General features: G+C 37.3%; 10 protein-coding genes across 10 annotated transcripts; 4 read left to right on the forward strand and 6 right to left on the reverse strand.

Annotated features, from left to right (window-relative positions):
• Window positions 1-53: 53 nt before the first annotated feature.
• SOCG_02509 (vacuolar copper transporter Ctr6) lies at window positions 54-902 on the forward strand. The gene has a single exon (XM_013161002.1). The coding sequence runs from the start codon at window positions 147-149 to the stop codon at window positions 597-599; it is 453 nt and encodes a 150-aa protein (XP_013016456.1). The 5' UTR covers window positions 54-146; the 3' UTR covers window positions 600-902.
• On the reverse strand, window positions 798-3,575 carry SOCG_02510 (SEL1 repeat protein Nif1). The gene has a single exon (XM_013161003.1). It carries the CDS (start codon window positions 3,002-3,004, stop codon window positions 983-985), a length of 2,022 nt encoding a protein of 673 aa, XP_013016457.1. The 5' UTR covers window positions 3,005-3,575; the 3' UTR covers window positions 798-982.
• A 1,049-nt stretch (window positions 3,576-4,624) lies between these two features.
• Window positions 4,625-5,458, forward strand: SOCG_02511 (translation initiation factor eIF1). The gene is made up of 2 exons (XM_013161004.1): window positions 4,625-4,778; window positions 5,003-5,458. Exons 1-2 carry the CDS (start codon window positions 4,748-4,750, stop codon window positions 5,299-5,301), a joined length of 330 nt encoding a protein of 109 aa, XP_013016458.1. The 5' UTR covers window positions 4,625-4,747; the 3' UTR covers window positions 5,302-5,458.
• Window positions 5,459-5,511: 53 nt separating this feature from the next.
• SOCG_02512 (uncharacterized protein) lies at window positions 5,512-7,737 on the reverse strand (the record flags this gene model as incomplete). Its single annotated transcript, XM_013161005.1, has 2 exons — window positions 5,512-6,324; window positions 6,376-7,737. The coding sequence occupies 2 exons, from the start codon at window positions 7,735-7,737 to the stop codon at window positions 5,512-5,514; spliced, it is 2,175 nt and encodes a 724-aa protein (XP_013016459.1).
• A 295-nt stretch (window positions 7,738-8,032) lies between these two features.
• SOCG_02513 (replication regulator) lies at window positions 8,033-9,200 on the reverse strand. The gene is made up of 3 exons (XM_013161006.1): window positions 8,727-9,200; window positions 8,349-8,681; window positions 8,033-8,299 (listed from the first exon to the last, which is right to left on the reverse strand). Exons 1-3 carry the CDS (start codon window positions 9,067-9,069, stop codon window positions 8,124-8,126), a joined length of 852 nt encoding a protein of 283 aa, XP_013016460.1. The 5' UTR covers window positions 9,070-9,200; the 3' UTR covers window positions 8,033-8,123.
• Window positions 9,201-9,202: 2 nt separating this feature from the next.
• SOCG_02514 (rho-type GTPase activating protein Rga7) lies at window positions 9,203-11,571 on the reverse strand. Its single transcript, XM_013161007.1, has one exon. The coding sequence runs from the start codon at window positions 11,401-11,403 to the stop codon at window positions 9,400-9,402; it is 2,004 nt and encodes a 667-aa protein (XP_013016461.1). The 5' UTR covers window positions 11,404-11,571; the 3' UTR covers window positions 9,203-9,399.
• Window positions 11,572-12,227: 656 nt separating this feature from the next.
• SOCG_06172 (mating-type P-specific polypeptide Pc) lies at window positions 12,228-12,581 on the reverse strand (the record flags this gene model as incomplete). Its single annotated transcript, XM_013162416.1, has 1 exon — window positions 12,228-12,581. The coding sequence occupies one exon, from the start codon at window positions 12,579-12,581 to the stop codon at window positions 12,228-12,230; it is 354 nt and encodes a 117-aa protein (XP_013017870.1).
• A 131-nt stretch (window positions 12,582-12,712) lies between these two features.
• On the forward strand, window positions 12,713-13,189 carry SOCG_06173 (mating-type P-specific polypeptide Pi; the record flags this gene model as incomplete). Its single annotated transcript, XM_013162417.1, has 1 exon — window positions 12,713-13,189. The coding sequence occupies one exon, from the start codon at window positions 12,713-12,715 to the stop codon at window positions 13,187-13,189; it is 477 nt and encodes a 158-aa protein (XP_013017871.1).
• Window positions 13,190-14,235: 1,046 nt separating this feature from the next.
• Window positions 14,236-14,853, forward strand: SOCG_02516 (DNA-3-methyladenine glycosidase Mag2; the record flags this gene model as incomplete). Its single annotated transcript, XM_013161008.1, has 2 exons — window positions 14,236-14,415; window positions 14,467-14,853. 2 exons carry the CDS (start codon window positions 14,236-14,238, stop codon window positions 14,851-14,853), a joined length of 567 nt encoding a protein of 188 aa, XP_013016462.1.
• Window positions 14,854-15,694: 841 nt separating this feature from the next.
• On the reverse strand, window positions 15,695-17,087 carry SOCG_02517 (19S proteasome regulatory subunit Rpt6). The gene is made up of 3 exons (XM_013161009.1): window positions 16,989-17,087; window positions 16,494-16,946; window positions 15,695-16,449 (listed from the first exon to the last, which is right to left on the reverse strand). The coding sequence occupies exons 1-3, from the start codon at window positions 17,040-17,042 to the stop codon at window positions 15,745-15,747; spliced, it is 1,212 nt and encodes a 403-aa protein (XP_013016463.1). The 5' UTR covers window positions 17,043-17,087; the 3' UTR covers window positions 15,695-15,744.
• Window positions 17,088-17,258: the final 171 nt, after the last annotated feature.

The following is a 17,258-nucleotide window of genomic DNA, read 5'->3' on the forward strand; positions in this document are numbered from 1 at the left end:
CATATATCTGAAAGTTCACCCCATGGGAATTGAGAAACAACCAACTTCCTCAATTCTAGAGTAAGTTTTTATCATTAAAAGCTATTCTTATTTAAGTGAAACTAGAATCGAATTGTTAAGAAAAACTATATTCAAAAGTCGAAACCATGGATCACGGTCACGATGACGGAAATTCAATAATTAAACACTGTTCTATGAAGATGACATTTAATACTGATTATAATAATCTTTGTATTGTTTTCAAGCAATGGCATATTAGTTCTGGGTTGCAATTTGCTATTTCCTTGCTGGCCATTATTTTTCTAGGATTTGCATTTGAAAAGCTACGTAGCTATAATTCTATCAAAGAATGTGACTTTCAACGCGCTTATGGAGAACAGACGGATGGATTACTTACTGCTTCAAAACGATCGGGTAAGGTCAGTCGTCCATTACGCCTTTGTGCTTTGTATGCTGTTCAGCTCATATTCTCTTATTTCCTAATGCTCGTTGCTATGACCTACAATGCATATGTAATTGCTGCAATTGCCATCGGTGCCGCCTGGGGTTACCGCCATTCACGTTCTGATAGTCTTCAGAACGTTGGTCTTTGCCATTAGCTCTGGTTGTTTCTACTGACTCTCCTTTTCTTCATGCCTTTCCAGGTTTTAAGTATAACTTTTTATGCTTAATGCAGCAATGGTTTACGTATCTTTTAATGCCTTATGGATTCTTAATTTTACTTGGACTATGATATAATATATGTTAATGAAAACAATGCTAGTCTTTGCGGGTATATCATGAATACACGATTTAGATATTTAATTAGCTGTAGTTGCTTTATGGATGATTATTTCTTATTCGGTATATTGTACAATTGTTAATGCATCCTTTTACTGATACTTATTATAACTGAGAGAACCAAAGAACATAAATAATAAAAGAGCAAAACAAACACTGAGGACAATTCGTCTTACCTTTTGAACTATGCAAGAGTCCATTTCTAAAGGTAACGAACAGCCGAAATGAAGTTTCGAAACTTCGCCTTTGTCTTCCCGTTCAATTTCACGGTATTAACTTCAATATTTTCCAATATGTTTATAACAAGGGTCACTTCTTTTGCTGCAGGGACATTGTAATTCAGTGGAAGACTGTACTTGGATTTGTAAATCCATTTGCATTTTTGTGGAGGTGACAATCCCTGTGATTCAGCCAACAAGAAGTAATTTGCAGCCATTTGAGAATCTTTATCCGCAACTGTTCCTAATGAAAATTGAATCCCTGCCTCAAACTGAGCATCAACATCTCCCCAAGCTCCACTGAGCTTGATGAGATGTATTCCTAAAGGCCGGTCTCTTGTGATGCCCCAACCATGCATAAAGCAAACGGCTAACTCGTACAAGACTAGGGCGAGTAATAATCGGTATGTAGTGTATCGTTTTGTTTCTAATCCTGACGTGTATGTACTATCAGAATTGACGGTAGCTTCTTGCAAGGCAACTGACAGATCACGTAGAAGGAAAGTAGCCGTTTTAAGAAGGAAAAGAAAAGAAACATGTGTCTTTGGAGAACAGGCTAGTCCATGTCGAAGGTATAATCCATAAATAAAAGAAGCCGTGTGATCATCACGCCTAGCAGCAAAGCTGGAGTGTAAGAAGCCTTTGTTAAAATCATTAGAAAGATGATACCGAATTGCTTGATGCAAGTGGTTTTCTTTAGATAGGTTTTCATATTCGAATAAGTTATTTTGAAATGGGCTAAGGTCAGTTTTCAGGTCGGTATAGGGGATATCAACGTGGTTTTCATCTATATATTGAATGGCGCTCATTGTTAAAGCTTGTAATGAAAACTCCAAATGTCGAAGGATTGGATATTCTAACCGAATAGAAAGAGGAAGTAATCTGAATGAATTGTTCAAGTCAGCGCTGGGTAATTTATTTTCGGCAAAACTTTGATAAATGTTGATGGATTTATTAATGGAGACCATTGTTTTGTTGAGGTTAGCCCTTTCTTTATCAGCTCTCTTCAAAAACGGAGATTGGGTTCTGAAAATAGAAACCGTTTGATGTTTGGGTGCAGATCTTGTAAAGTGAAGTGTTCCATGTAATGCGGACTGACGGCTTTGACTGCCCAGCGGTGAATCAAGGGATGATGATGATTGATTAGTGGTAGTTGTTTCGTTCTGTTGGTCTCTTATGATAGCAGAAAAATCACCTACGTTAGAGGAATTGGAAATGTTGCTGATATTGTAAAATTCTGCAGCAGTTTCCGGGGAGTTTAAAGCTTCACTTGAATGCGAGACGGTCAGAGTGCTTTCCAAGGATCTCACAGCTGGAGATGAGTTTCCAAGAATAGTAGGAGAGGTAGAAGCCCTGAGTACGGGAGGACGACCGGTGGAGGAAGGGCTGGGTTTATATTCACGTTGAGGAGATGAAGCAGGCAACGTCAAATCATTCGGTTTTAGGAAATCAAGCTGTTGACGGTAAGGAGCGTTGGGTGGATGCAGAGATTTAAAGTATTCATCGTCGTCAAAGTGATTGGCGACAGTATCATTATCTTCAGAGTTTGAAGACAAGCGGGATTCGGCGTAAAGTTTTTCGGAGTATTCAAAATCGTCATCTTCGTCATTATCGGGAGTGCCAAAAACGCTGCTCAGTTGTTGAGCGACATAATAATGATCCTCATCATAAACACTGGGACCTTGCATTGTCGTGGAGGAATGTGATTCAGAAGGAGTCAGAGGAGAGCTTGTTCGATACACAGAAGTTCGAGGAGCTTTGTCTTTGGGTAAAACAAGAGAGTCTTCAGATTTAGAAATCGGAGAATTCGCATAACTATGAAAGTTAAGTTGACGAGTTAAATCGCGGTGTTTTCGAGCTAGGGCATCCAACGGAGAAAGTCCGTGATAACCACTACGACGAGAACCGTCCAAGCTCTCTCCATCCAGACTTGTATCGACAGACAAAGGACTACTTTGGATTTTACTTAGCCCTCCACTTGATAGTTGATGTTGCACTTCAGACATTTTCAAAAAAACAAAAACAAAAACAACAAAAGAAAAGTAAAGAAAAGAAAATACCCCTGAATGAAAGGTAAAATGATAATAAGTCGTAAAGAGGATAGCTAAAAAGGCACTTAAAGAAAGAAGAATAGGAATAAAAATGAAAAATAAAAAGAAGAAAGAAGAAAGTTAATGTAAGATGTAGAAAAATAACCAAAAACGAACGACAAAAGGTTAAAAAAACTAAAGATTTTTGCTAGAAATAGAACAAACCGCAAAATATAAAAATAAAATCAAAACGAGAGTGATATGGCGTTAAAATGAAAGAATAAGAAATATAAAACGCAAAGTAAATAAGACAATATAGAAATCGACGCAGAATTCTATCACTGAATAAAAAATGTAGGAAAACTAATGCGGCGGTTTGACAGAGAATTACCTTGTTAAAAGGATTTAAAACATAGAATCAATAAGAAGAAGATAAATTTAATAACTCCTTCTTCTCAAATATAGAAAAAGCAAATTGTTGAATTATGGAGTTGGGATTAGGTGGTGGATGAGTTGCACTTGGGCTAACGCATTAGGCTAACTTTCTTTACAGTGTCAGCTTTGGCAATAATTTAGCTCGAACGTAAACGCGTTTACTGTATAACAAATTTTATTTGATAATTTATTACAACTTTTGACCGGCTTATTTTGCTACAATCTCATTAAAAAAAAATAAAAAAACAATAAGAGGAATCATCCCAATTATGACTGAAAAGAATGCGATTTACCATAGCAATAGTCAACAGTTGTTCTTATGTTAACTTCAAACAAATTTCAAGTCAAACAGTTCCCTATGTATAGATCATTTAAGCAGTCAGTGTTTTGTTTTGAGGCATCATCATGCATAATTTCTTAGTAACTAAATAAACAAACAAACATAAAGAGCAGACCCGAAAAGAAATAGGAAACAAGACTGAAAATAAACAAACAAATACTATGACGAACGACAGATCTACTTTCAATTCATTGTAAATTCCTAAATTCCTTATTATATCAACAGAGGAAAAAATATTATGAGTAAACATACTGCATGTAAATAAACCGACAATTATACAAATAGCAGTAACGTCGTAGTTAAATCAGGGAGCTTTTTGTGTTTTTTTTTATGAAATTATTAAAATAATTAATATAAAAATTTTAGAAAATGAAATGGTACTTGTAGATACTACAAATTTGTATTTTCTTTTTTTTTTCGACATTCAAGTAAATTGCTTTATTAATATCTCTTGCCAAAATGCGAAATTACAAAATATTGTTTGGAGAAACGAACCTTGAAGAAATTCCTTAAACATTTATTTTATTAAAAAACGAAATACGAAAAGAATAAGAACGACCTTTTTAATTACTGGATACCATTTCGATATCTACAGAATTTATTCCTTTTGTTTACAATTGAAACCTATAGTAAAGCCAATTTCACAAACGCCCCCACCAAATACCCAAATGACTTGAAAGTTGTACCCCCAGTAAGAGATAAATACGCTGCAGGTCACTAAAGAATACTTAACGATACAAAGCAAAATTTGCCATCGCAGATTTGCCAATTATAATAAGAAATTGAATAAATTTAATCCTATTTAATTCAATTTGTTAACACTTTTTTTTTCTTTATAAGTAGGACCTCTCCTGCATACAGAACCTCTAACTAACACCTTAACCTATTTGGTAAAGAAAAAGAACTTTTATTCTTTTTTCATTCAGGAACTGCGTTTACGTTTTATGTCTGCTATTCAAAACTTCAATACAATTGGTAAGTTGTCATATTTGAAAGAGAATTCGAAAAAGAAGATCTACGCTATGTGTTGACGCGTTCTCGACGAATGAACACTAGCAGAATCCTTTTTTGCGATTTTATTTTTTAAAAAAGTATTGCTTTTTCTCCTTTCGAAAAGTTGATTGATCTTTGTCTTTTCGAGTGAACCTTCTTTAGAACGGAAATTTTTTTCACTCTCAGAACAATACTAACACATATAGATCCTTTTGCTGACACTGGTGATGATGATGCTCAGCCTCTGAATAACATTCATATTCGTATCCAGCAGAGAAATGGTCGTAAAACTTTAACTACTGTCCAAGGTCTTCCTCGTGAATTTGACTTGAAGCGTATCTTGCGTGTTTTGAAAAAGGACTTTGCTTGTAATGGTACTATTGTGAAGGACGACGACTTGGGTGAAGTCATTCAACTTCAAGGTGACCAACGTGTCAATGTTATGCAATTCTTGACCCAACAATTGGGCATGCAAAAAAAGAACATCAAGATTCACGGTTTCTAGATGTTTTTTCTTTTATTGACAAGTCGTCTCTCTTTATTAGTTGTTTAGTTAAGGATGTATGTAATGAGTGGCGTGTGCCTTGTACAAATGCTTCATTAGCTATGGAAAATATTTAGCATCTAATAAATTACATGTCGTTAGCTCTGTCTAAAGTATATTCATATTGTATGTAGTATATTGCATTATTATTTATTTACATGAGCTCATAAGTTATTTATCATTCTGATTAAGAACATCATAAGGTAATGGTCGACGAGGTAGCTTATGCCTGCTAGCTTTCAAAGTTCCGTTTGTGTTAGAATCTTCTTGGTTCGCCTGTGCCTTGTCTTCTGTTGATCGTTTTTCTTTGTAGCTACTCGTATTGTCTTGTCCTTCAGTGTTCGTTTTCGTTTCTTGTACTGGCGTAACGTCGGAAACAGAGTTGCTCTGTAAGTTTTCGTTTCCAAAGCTCATATCATAATTTCTCAATTGGTCAGTCTCTGAGGTAGCATTTTTTTTCCCATTATCGACTAAATTTGGGCTTTCCGTGGAGTTTTCTTCATTCTTGGGTTCGGCAACCGTCTTTTCTTCTGTAGTATTAGTTGTATCGCGTCTTGCATCCGTGTTGTCATTCTCATCTTCAGAAGAATCCAAGTAGTTGGCTTGGAGTTTCTTCACTATTGATTTCGCTTCTGATATTCCCTGATAGAACGACTTTTTTGCGACAATTCCATATTTTTTAGTCGTATCGGATATGGTAGACTGAGAATTGTCGTTCCAGAATTTAGTTTTCGATTTCCGAGACTTTGTGCTCTTTCTATCCAAAGGGGTCGAGTTCACGGATTGATTATCTGTCGATACAGAATCCTGATTAGGATTGGACGGAGTAAGAGTTGGTAAGTGAAGGCTTTTTGTCTCTCCGTCAGACGGAGAGTTGTCTGAATCATTAAGGTCTCTATTAAAAGATTTATGTGAGCCAGCGTCTTTTAAAAGAGATTCGCTTGATTTCATGGATTTCCAGTCCGTCTCATCCACTTGTGGTGCCTGAGAGTCGGCGTATTTTTTACTTTTTTTGATCTCTTCTTGTTTTTCTACATCGTAATACTTTGAGTCCTTAGAGTTGTACAAGCCTCCTTTTACTGGAAAAGGTTCATCCGAGAAAAATGCAATGTCGTTCATATGTGGAAGCACCATTGTATCGAAGATTAAATCTAGTAACTTGTTGCGTAAGAAGTTTAGTAAATAGCTGTTATTAAGTTGCTTTTGAAATACGATGGGCTCAACATGAAGATCCACCTTCGGCTCGTTGTAGAAGCCATACCATATTCTGTTTGAAGGGGGAGGCTTGACGAGAAGACGAACTCTTCCTGACAAATGGCGCAAGTGGATTACCAGAGAGAATGTAACCTTCTTAGAGGGAATCCTTGATCCAAGAGATAATTTTGCACTCGTCTCCGCCTTAAAGCTACAGTCACCCTGATAAAGAATATCTGCTGCTACATTTAGTTCACCTGCTTCTGAAAAGGAAATTAGATCTAGGTTGTTCACAACAGGAACGGATTCTCCAACATCAACATTTGTGACTTGAATTTCAGACATCATTTCGGGAGTACTTATTTTAGATAGTTTACGAGATAATTTGTGCTTAACAATATTCTTGAAACCCTCAGACTTGTATATTCCCAAATAAATCCTTCCAATAAACCCATTAAGCCAAGTTAATTCAGGAGAAGAGATGTTGTCGAGATTGTTTTTGACGGTGTCATAGTCAAAATTCACAGGACCGTCAATAGGTCTGAGAGGAGGACACGATTTTGAGAAGGATAGAATATTAAAATACCAGTCTTCTTTTTTAGACGGGGTCCTTGCGTAAAAGTACAAATTTTGGGTTTCTACAGAAATCTCCTCAGATTGAGAAGAGGACTTTTTTGGAGTAGGCTCCAACAAAATCGCATTTCTGTTGCTGAATGCCTCATTTTCAGAAACCTCAGACGGATGTATGCTTACGTGGTAATCCTCTAAAACCAGAGTACTTAGTAAACAATGTGTGTTTAGTGGATCGTGTAGTAATAGTTTTCCATCGATTAGTTTTACGAAATAGACATTTTTTGGGTTTTTTAAAGCGTAACGGGTTGTTTTCCCTTCTTTAGTTGTAAGCTTTAAGTCTGAGAGTATCGTATTTGAATCGATTTTTCCGTCAGAAGTCTCATCAACAATTTCTTGTATCTTAACGGAACCACTATTACCATTTAAGAAAGTGGGAGAAAGTCTAATCCAGTCTTGGATTACAATGTTTTGTTGGGAATCAGAGACAGTCGCTTTGTAGTCGTCAATAGAGATTTCTTTTCGGTCATCATCAGTTTTGCTTTGAAACGTTAAGTATAGGTAAATCAAAGCCAATAGAGGAAGAAAGGTTAATCCACCTAATAAATATACAAAAAGGAATGACAAAAACATATTTATATAATCATCTGCTGCTAAGGATACAGTCGAATGAAGGAAGTTAAAGAATACTAAAGTATTCTTCTGAAGTTTGTATTGAATACGTTAGAATTAGTATAAGAAGAGTTGCTTGATAAAGGAACTAAGAACAATTATTGTGGTTAGTCAGAATATCATTTCTTAGCAATTCGTGTTCGTAGTGTGCCGGTGAGTGTTACGTATTTGGTAAAGTGCAACATAATTAGAGGCGATTGGCAACATGAATATAAACAGAGCTACGAATGTTCAGTAACATTAATAGAACATAAGACTAAACAATGATTTATGCAATTGTGTTATAATATTGTATATGTCTAAATATATATCCAAAAACCCATAGTAAAGAAAACGACGAAGGAAAGCTAGTAAAAACATATTTTGGTCGTCTTATCTGTTAGACGTTGAAGTAAAGATGGGTGAGTTAAAAACTCCATGATAGGTTTCTTGCAGTCGTTGTTGGTGATGATATTGTAGGACTTTTTATCAGTGAAAGTATAATCCAAAACAACGTATTTTAAGTGATCAAAGTTGAGACTACCTGGTTTGACGTTAGTTTTTAAAAGAAACGCAAGTTGTTTAGTAAATACCATTTGATAATTGTAGTATACGTTGAGGTGTTCCAACAGCTATACCAATTTTGTTGTTCTTGCAGTATTCGTTGTGTTCGTCAAGCTTAATATGCTTTCCAAAAAGTTTTGAAATCTTAAAATCTTTTGTTTGTAGTTTCCTAAGGGCCTTGACGATGTCGAGAGCCCGTAATGCGGATAGGCAAAAAATAAGGGTTGTCGGACTACCGTTTGAGTTGACCTTGTTGAACTGGTTTTCTTGATTTAATTTTTTGAAAGCGTACGATACGTATTCTGGATAGTTAACGGTCTCACGTTCAAGGGGAAAGTCAATTGTATCTTGAATATAGGAAGCTGGTCGTTATAGTTAGTTAAGATTACTGATTATTGAAAACTTACATTTGATGAATCTCTCTTGTAATTCAACAGCAGAAAGGTCCTTGAAGTTGTTGCGTATTTGGTTGTTTATAAAGTCTGACAATATTTCTGGAGAGTGAGCAAGAGCATTGGTTTTGCTTTCGGTAGTGCCAAATTTTTGCTTTTTCTTCTCTTTCAGTTTTTGACGTTGGCGTTTTCGCTTGTTCTTTTTAGCTTCAGAAGTCTCTGAAGGAAGTTGGTTTACTTCGTTGTGATGAGACGAGGCAATTGCTTGGTCTTCATTTTCTGATTCTACTGAAGAAGTGTCAACTTGATATTCTAAATCGTCGTCTAGAGCGTCTGCATTCGTTTCTGTGTAACTCATTGTATAACACAGGTATTTTTTTTTGCAAAACTGTTTAGAGCAAGGATGTAGTGGTTTGGTTAGGCAAAGGTCGTTGGAGAATAGCACTAGTGGAAATTACAAGTTTTCTAAGTTAGTAGAAAGAAATGAAGTAGGATGAAGATATGATATTATGAGAAAAAAAAAAGAAATACGTATATTATTCTTGAGAACTAAAGATTGAAAATAGAACAAAATTATAAGGAAATACCCCAAGTGAGATTATCGTGTTTTTATGAACAAGGTAACATGAAGAATTAAAAGTAGTAAGTTAAAAAATTGTAGCAAAATGTTGAATGTATGTTGAGTATTCTAGTCATAGTCAAAAATAGTGAAGCAGTAGTCTATGAGGATTTCGATAGTGCGAGAAAAGCTACTGATTTCTGGAATGGTAGCTTGTTTTAATAAAGTAGGGCCCCAAATAATGGCGAGATTATTCGTAGACATCTTGTTAACGTCACTATTATCCTTGATTTTAGTCAAGTGAATTGTTAGATGGCGGATAGTTGAATAATTAGCATCGGGTAAATCATTGATAGCACGATGCACGGCGTCTCTCCGACGAGCTTCGTCCTCAACATTGCCAGCGTCTATAAAGTCATTGTAGTGTTGGTCTGGAATAAGAGGTTCGGACAATTCACGAAAGAAGGATTTCAAGAGGTCGGCCAAGCAGTGAACGTCGTTTCCGTAGTCTTTTGGGGAATTGAGGACGGTGAGGGGGTCATTCGTAAACTGCTGGCGAAGAGCTAACACTTTGGGGGCGGCGCTGGGGATTCGGTAAATACCCTGTATGTTGAGACCGAATGTTTCTATTTGGGTGGTACACTGGGCAACGATATTGGGAACGTTGGAGTGTTCGCGTAAGAGAATGGCTTCCAAATGAGCACCAAAGAGGATTGTTGAATCAGTAATAGGAGTTTGAGGTTTAGAAGGAGGGTCAACAGAGCTCTGAGTTGGGAAGAAGTTGGGAGAAGGCGGAGTGGTAAGATCAGCAGCATTTGGCTTTGTGTGTATTGACATAGGTGGAGGACTTGCGGCGGCTTTTGAAGATTTTGGTGTGCTAGGTCTTTGTAGTTCTGGTAGTGGACGCACGGTATCAGATTTAGTTGGTGAAGGAGAGGTTGTTGTGGGAACGGTAGGACCTTTCATTGCGGATGGAGATGGGGAAGCTTTTTGAGATTTGGTAGGTGAAGGAGGTAGCTGATGAGAGGGTTGTTTTTGATTATTGGGTGCTTGTTGGTTGGTGGAAGGTATAGGGCGGTTAAAATTATTTGTAGAGGGATTAGATATATGAGTAGGGTTTGTCGGCGTCGATATGTTCACGGATGGGGGAGTAGGTGGGTGGTTGGAGTTACCGTAGGAACTTGGAGGTTGGACGATTTTTGTTTTCGAAGCATCTGAAGGGTTTTGATCGTTTTTGCGTCGTGTAGCGGAATCAAGAACATATTGGCGGAAGTCTGCATTGGAATCGAACGCGTCGAGGGCATGTTCAAATCCACAGTTTTGAGCTGAGACCGTCTGAGGACGGATTAGCATACCATTCATGGCGGTATGTGTTTCGCAAAGTTTTGTATAACGGAGATAATTACAATTAAGAGAGGATTCGATTTCCCTTTGTAAGCTGAAGAATTGCTTTATGTAGTTGGGACGATGGATGAGGAGAAGTTCTTGTTGAGCTGTTTGAGCGCTTTGAATTTTAGACTTCATGTCAGATTCGGCGGATTCAGCTTTCGATCTTGCTTCCTCTTCGAGTCTTGAGAGTTGGGCATTGGATTTCGGTTTAAAAAAACCAACTTTTTTCTGGTTATCACTCGCGTTTTTTTGGTCCAAAGTATGATTATAGTCGGACTCAGCACTCTTGAATCGAGCCTTGGATTTATCCATTTGAACGACTGCTTCAAGGTAAGAGTTTTCTTGGCGTTTAGCATATTCTTTGATGGACTTTCGTTTGCGATCACTGTTTTTGTAGAAGTCTAGAAGTTCGTCTGAGCAAGTAGAGAAAGCTTTATATTGTGTAAAAGAGTTAGCAGCAAGTTGTTCGTGAATCTGTAGGGATTTGACAAGTACTGCCGGAAAGGAGGTAGAAGGGGCATTAGTTTCTTGGAATGTTTCGAGAAAGCTTTTCGTTGTTTTTTGGAGGTCTTTTGCGGATTGTTCTTCGAGGATGGCACGTTTTTTCAAAAAGTTTGCGAATTCTTTGGAAATGTTTAAGTGGGATTTGATTCTGTCATTAAGAATGGATAAACCGAGTTCACTGTGAAGAATAGTTTCAATTTTAGGGTCCTTTAAAATATCCGATTTTGTTTCAGCATCCATGGTTGTTTGATTATGCAGATGGATGTTGAGAGTTGTAGAGTGTTGGGTTTAGAAGAAGGTAGGTATATGGTCAGGACGTGGAGTGGAGGGTGGTAAGTTGTAGTATGTGTATGAAAGGCAGGGCTTGGGGCCGTGCAGGTGGTGTGTAGGATGTTTGTGAAATGTTGCGTACAATACTGAATAATAGTATAGGATGGAATAATTGGAATGCGGTAAGGAGAAAAAAACGAAGCTCGCTGGCATTTCCAAGTAAAGTGCCATACCCGCGATGAGTGGGGTAAGGTTCTTAGTGGGATGAACATGGCATTTTGCGCTGGCGTGTATGAGGAACGCGTCCGATGGAGGGAAGAGAGAGTGGAGTTGGAAATTTAGGAGAGAGACGCGTTGAATGGGAATGAAGAGTGTTTTATTGACAGATATTTACATGTATATAATAACTATTGAAGTTTGACGCGTAGTGTACGGTGAAATCTCTGTTTATTTGAGGATGAAACATTACAGGTTATAATTCACTAGGAAGACAAAGTTCAAGAATGAGAAAGAAGCTCAAAAGGTAGAAAAAGATATATAAAAAGATATAGAGAGATATAAATAGTGCATTCAATTGATTATGACAAATGGGATAAAATCTGAGCTGACAGTATGCTGCTATGACTGTCAACTTGTCATCAAGTAGATGGACCAAATAAAGTCGGATAACAATTCATAGAACTTGATAAATATACAATTAGAAGTCTTTTATAGTTTAGATTGTAGGGACTGGAATAACATAATTTTTCTGTATGCACAGCATCCAACCTAATAGCCAGAAACGCCTTCCAAATTTACTGAACCGTGCTTATATGTAGTTTATAGTTGTTGTGTTCTTTATGCCAGAGGGTAAGGATAATTTTTTCTAATGTTGCAATTTGTTTCCGTACATCCTGATACTGACTTAATTCTGCTGTTTGTGACCATGCTGATTTAACATTCTGAGGCAAAGAACGCCATATATTTGAGCATTTGGCAGAAACACCGCCCCAGTCTCCTGAAGATTTTAAAAGCTTATGAATCCTACTCCGAAATAAGATGAAGCCGTTCTTGTAGTTGTGATTAGATGTCCGATTTTTTCTTGTTTTAAATAAAGTAGAAGGTGTTAGAACCGGTAAGAACACTGGATTTTTTAATGTTGGATTCATTTTTAATATAGAGAAAGTAGGTGGGTTCTGCGCTCCCTTTATAGTTGTACGGTGGACCTTTTCTTTGTTCTCTCTGTAACTTAGGTTACCGAAGTGTGCTTCTGAAAGTTAACATTACTACAACAGTCATTATGAAAGAATTGATCTCTTTTTTAAATAATTTACTACGAAAATTTGTTACAATTAATCATGAAAGATTTGGATTTATTTTAGAACAATTAAAACACGCGTATGAACTACTAATTGATGTTAAACACGTCCCTGCAAAGTATATTCTTGAGAGCTTTAAAATATTGGAATCAATTAAACACGTCTGCAATGTTAAAATACACGAAAATGTTACGCGAAAAGCTCTAAACTTCAGTCTACATTCTCAACTTTTCAAACCAAACGTATTGAACTGCATCCACAGAAGTAACGCGAGTGGACGTCCCTTAGTGACATCTAAAGATACCTGTGCAGAGTGTGTCAAGGCTCATTTGATGCGTTGGCTATTACTTCATGTTGATAATCCATATCCTACACCGTCCGAGTACTACCAATTGTGTCTTGAAACTGGTTTAACGAGAAATCAATTGCGTAATTGGTTTTCCAACAGACGACGCTAACTACCAGCGATAATGCAGAAATAGACAATACTATGCTAAATTTTTTAAAATTCTTTGTACATATGATTATACAGTAGCTTCATTAAGCCAATTCTATCAGTAGGTGCCGACCAATTTTTTGCTTCTCTGAGATTCAAAAATTTTTTTTCGGAAAACAAATGTATAGGCTTTCTCTATTGTTTTATGTCGTTCGTTTCCATGTATTTAATTGTCTATCGCATTCTTTTACTTCTTCCACTCTCTTTCCCTTTCCTTTGTTCTTAGTTTCCAAGCCCGATCCCTTCAACGATACTATGCTCCGCTACGCTACGCACGCCCTTCACCCATGTTACCTCCTTCCCATACTCACAATTCCTAACACACCCTTCACTCTTTTTACTTTGTTTTCTTCCTCAACTTCTACATTTCCCTTCTACACTACAAACACCTTCCTCCCAAACTCCCCTACACACTTTCCTCACCTTCCTTTCAATACGGACTTTTATTTTCTCCTTCATTCCTTTACTACCACCTACCTATTCCACCTTTTCTCCTCCTACCTAACACTCTTTCCTCCCTTCACATTCACCACCACCTTCTCCTTCCACCTCCCTAATTCCCTCCGTCCACCACTTCCTTCTCCCTCCACTCTAGCCTTCCAACACATTCCCTCTACCCTACCCTCCCTCTCACTAAACCTGCCTCACTCATCACCCTCACCAACACACCTACTGCTTCTCCCTCTTACCCCCACCACTACCCTCACCCACATGAAACGAAACTATCTACTACATTCCTACATCACTCCCCCTCAATAGCCATCTTTACCATAACTTCTACCACTTCTCTCACATTCTCACTTATCCCAAACCCGCCCTCTACTATTCACTACCCATCCACCTGTCTTACTACTACTACGTCTTTTTTCATTGTCTATCCATTCAACTACAATTTTCCCTACCAGGTCCCATTCATTCTTATTTCTCTCTACCCACCTACCTATTCACCGCCACGCCCACCATCACACTACCCTCTCACTAGGCTCATAACATCCCAAACTCCACATTATGTCTCCTACTTACAAAAATGCCGAATCCCACTTACGAAACATAAATTCCACTTGGTCCAAAATCGTTAACACCGTAGGCCCATGTACATTACACCCACACCCCGAACGCCAACCGTACGAAGGCCTCATCCGTGCAATCACCTCTCAAAAGTTATCAGCAGCCGCTACTGAAGCCATTGTACACAGACTATGACAACTATACCAAAAAGATGACTTTCCCTCTCCAAAGGAAATCGTTCAAACTGACGTGGAATCTCTTCACTCCTGTGGGTTCTCTAAATTAAAAGCCGACGCTGTTCACAACATTGCCAATGCTGCACTTAACAAAGATCTCCCCTCTAACGACGAAATTAACAAAATGTCAAAAGAGGACCTTTTGGAAGCCTTAAGCAAACATAAAAGCGTTAAACGTTGGACAATTGAAATGTACATGATTTTCACTCTAGGACGCCTCGATGTTATGCCAGCCGACGATGCTACCCTACGCTCTCAAATTACGCACATTTTCCATTTAGAGGGCAAACCGTCCATTGAAGAGCTAGAAAAGGTAACTTCTCCTACTGCTCCATATCAAACTATAGCTGCTTGGTATTTATGGCACTATCCAAAACACTAACTGCTCTTTATAAGAGACGTTTGCAGTAAGTACTAATCCCTTCAACCGTTCAAACATAATTCCTTAACATCACACGTATCTATTCTTCTATTTATTCGTCCTTTATTTTTCTATTTATTTATTTATTTATTAATTGATTCCTTCACGAACTTATTCACTGACGTACAACAATTCTTCAGACTACATACAATTGAGAAACTATACACGTATTCATAATTCAGTTAATACTCACTCATTCTTATACTCACCCCTCTAGTACACCACTAGTCCCAATTATCCCAATGAATAACGTACCTCGTTACATTACATTCACAATTATCAAACAGGACTGCTTTTTTTATTAATATATAAGCGTCCAACTAACAATTGTTTTTCTTCATTAAACCAAGTATTGCCTACTGTTTTCTGCCAAAAATAAGCAACAGACGACGGTCTACTATATACTTGGAAGAACAATAGTCGACTCCACCCTGGTTTTTCTCTTTTTATGAATTTCCAGGACTAAATCAACGACTAAAATAACTTCTTATAATTAGCTATATATGATTTTTAAATTTTTTAATAAATTTTTATTGTCGATAATTCTACAAATATTCTACAAAACTAACTTCACTCCGTACATACTCACCCCCCCCCGCGTAAATATATTGACTCAATTAACAATACAATAGGCAAGTAATGATGACAATAAACCCTATCATACACTACCGACAGAACTCGTACAGCCTTCGATATATACTAATAACTAGTCAAGTCGCGTAATGCGAAACGAAAGGTCTCCTATATTATTCATTGTTAACTAAACTTCACACATACTTTCCTTTGTTACAAACAACATCACTTAATTGAAAAATAAGTATCATCATATTCATTCATCAATTCTACCACTAATTACTTGAATAGTTTTTGCAAACTCATCTCTCCAGATTCTCCCTTGTTCAGAACCTTCACGACAGCGAGCTCAAAGTCTTCTTGAGTAACATGCACACGTCGCTCACGTAAGGCGAACATACCCGCTTCAGTACAAACACCTTTCAATTCAGCACCACTTGCTCCGCTCATCTTCTCTGCAATGCTTAATAGGTTAATACCACGAGTAAGGTTCATAGAACGAGAATGGATTCGTAAAATCTCGGCTCTAGCATCGTTAGACGGAGGAGGAAATTCGATTTTGCGATCAATACGACCAGGTCTCAAAAGAGCAGGATCCAAAATATCAATCCGATTTGTAGCCATGATTACTTTGATATTCTTCGTCGCTTCAAACCCATCAAGTTGGTTCAACAATTCAAGCATAGTTCTTTGAACCTCACTATCTCCACTACCGCCGCCACTGTCTGACCGAGAAGAACCAATGGAATCAATTTCATCCATGAAAATAATAGAGGGAGCATGCTCACGAGCCATAACGAAAAGCTCACGAACCATACGACTACCTTCACCAATATACTTTTGTACTAACTCAGATCCACTCACACGAATAAATCTACAATCAGTATGGTGTGCAACAGCTCTAGCGAGTAAAGTCTTTCCTGTACCAGGAGGACCATACAAAAGAATACCTTTAGGTTGTGGAATACCCAAACTTTCAAATAACTAAAAAGGTTAATATATAATTCGCCGCATAACGTTCAACATACCTCTGGATGCTTTACAGGCAACTCAATGACTTCCTTAATTTCCTTGATTTGTGTTTCTAATCCACCAACCATTTCATACGTAGAGTCGGGAATTTTCTCCACCATCATCAAAGAAACCAAAGGATCAACTTTATTTGGAAGAATTTTAATCAATTGATAGGAATCATTTCTCAAAGCAACGCGAATATTAGGCTTTATGTCTTTGATATCGACATCAGGGCTAACATCAACAACATATTTTCCCTCAGGATTCACCTTGACTAATACTTTGTTTTTGCCCATCGTTTTAATTACTTCTCCAACATAACTTCCAGGTTCTTGTAAAAGCTGGATTTCTTCTCTCAACAAACGAACTCTAGCATTCAGTCCATTTCTTTGAGCTTCTAATCGTCGCAGATTTTGGGTTTTATTAAGGATATTCAATTCGGCATTTTGGATTTTTTGTGTATAGTACTGCAACGAATGTAAGAAACTATCCGCAGTTCAAAAACTTACCTGAACTATGTTTTCATTGCTTTCCAGGACATTGGAAGTCAGAACTTCCGTCATTTTTCTAAAAGCCACTTAGTTGTTGTGGTGTGTAGAGAATAGGTGAACACCTACGTTTATAGAATCTTCCATACTAGTTTACCAGTACGTTATATTACGCTATTTGCTTCCCCTTCGAGAATGTAAAATTATTACTTAACGAGTTTGATATTACTAAAAGTTCTATTAAAAATCATTGTTGTTTACAAACTAGACTGTATACTCTGCAATATTTAG

The sequence above is a fragment of the Schizosaccharomyces octosporus genome, assembly GCF_000150505.1.
Source record: "Schizosaccharomyces octosporus yFS286 unplaced genomic scaffold supercont6.1, whole genome shotgun sequence".
Lineage (NCBI taxonomy): Eukaryota > Fungi > Ascomycota > Schizosaccharomycetes > Schizosaccharomycetales > Schizosaccharomycetaceae > Schizosaccharomyces > Schizosaccharomyces octosporus.

Bases quoted from the DNA above. Each gene is read 5' to 3' on its own strand.
- SOCG_02509 (XM_013161002.1), top strand. From the start codon at position 147: ATGGATCACGGTCACGATGACGGAAATTCAATAATTAAACACTGTTCT.
- SOCG_02510 (XM_013161003.1), bottom strand. From the start codon at position 3,004: ATGTCTGAAGTGCAACATCAACTATCAAGTGGAGGGCTAAGTAAAATC.
- SOCG_02511 (XM_013161004.1), top strand. From the start codon at position 4,748: ATGTCTGCTATTCAAAACTTCAATACAATTG. The intron at 4,779-5,002 runs GTAAGTTGTCAT...TAACACATATAG, and splicing joins TCAAAACTTCAATACAATTG to ATCCTTTTGCTGACACTGGT.
- SOCG_02513 (XM_013161006.1), bottom strand. From the start codon at position 9,069: ATGAGTTACACAGAAACGAATGCAGACGCTCTAGACGACGATTTAGAA. The intron at 8,682-8,726 runs GTAAGTTTTCAA...TATAACGACCAG, and splicing joins ACAAGAGAGATTCATCAAAT to CTTCCTATATTCAAGATACA. The intron at 8,300-8,348 runs GTATTTACTAAA...ACGTCAAACCAG, and splicing joins TATACTACAATTATCAAATG to GTAGTCTCAACTTTGATCAC.
- SOCG_02514 (XM_013161007.1), bottom strand. From the start codon at position 11,403: ATGGATGCTGAAACAAAATCGGATATTTTAAAGGACCCTAAAATTGAA.
- SOCG_02517 (XM_013161009.1), bottom strand. From the start codon at position 17,042: ATGACGGAAGTTCTGACTTCCAATGTCCTGGAAAGCAATGAAAACATA. The intron at 16,947-16,988 runs GTAAGTTTTTGA...CATTCGTTGCAG, and splicing joins GCAATGAAAACATAGTTCAG to TACTATACACAAAAAATCCA. The intron at 16,450-16,493 runs GTATGTTGAACG...TAACCTTTTTAG, and splicing joins TGCCTGTAAAGCATCCAGAG to TTATTTGAAAGTTTGGGTAT.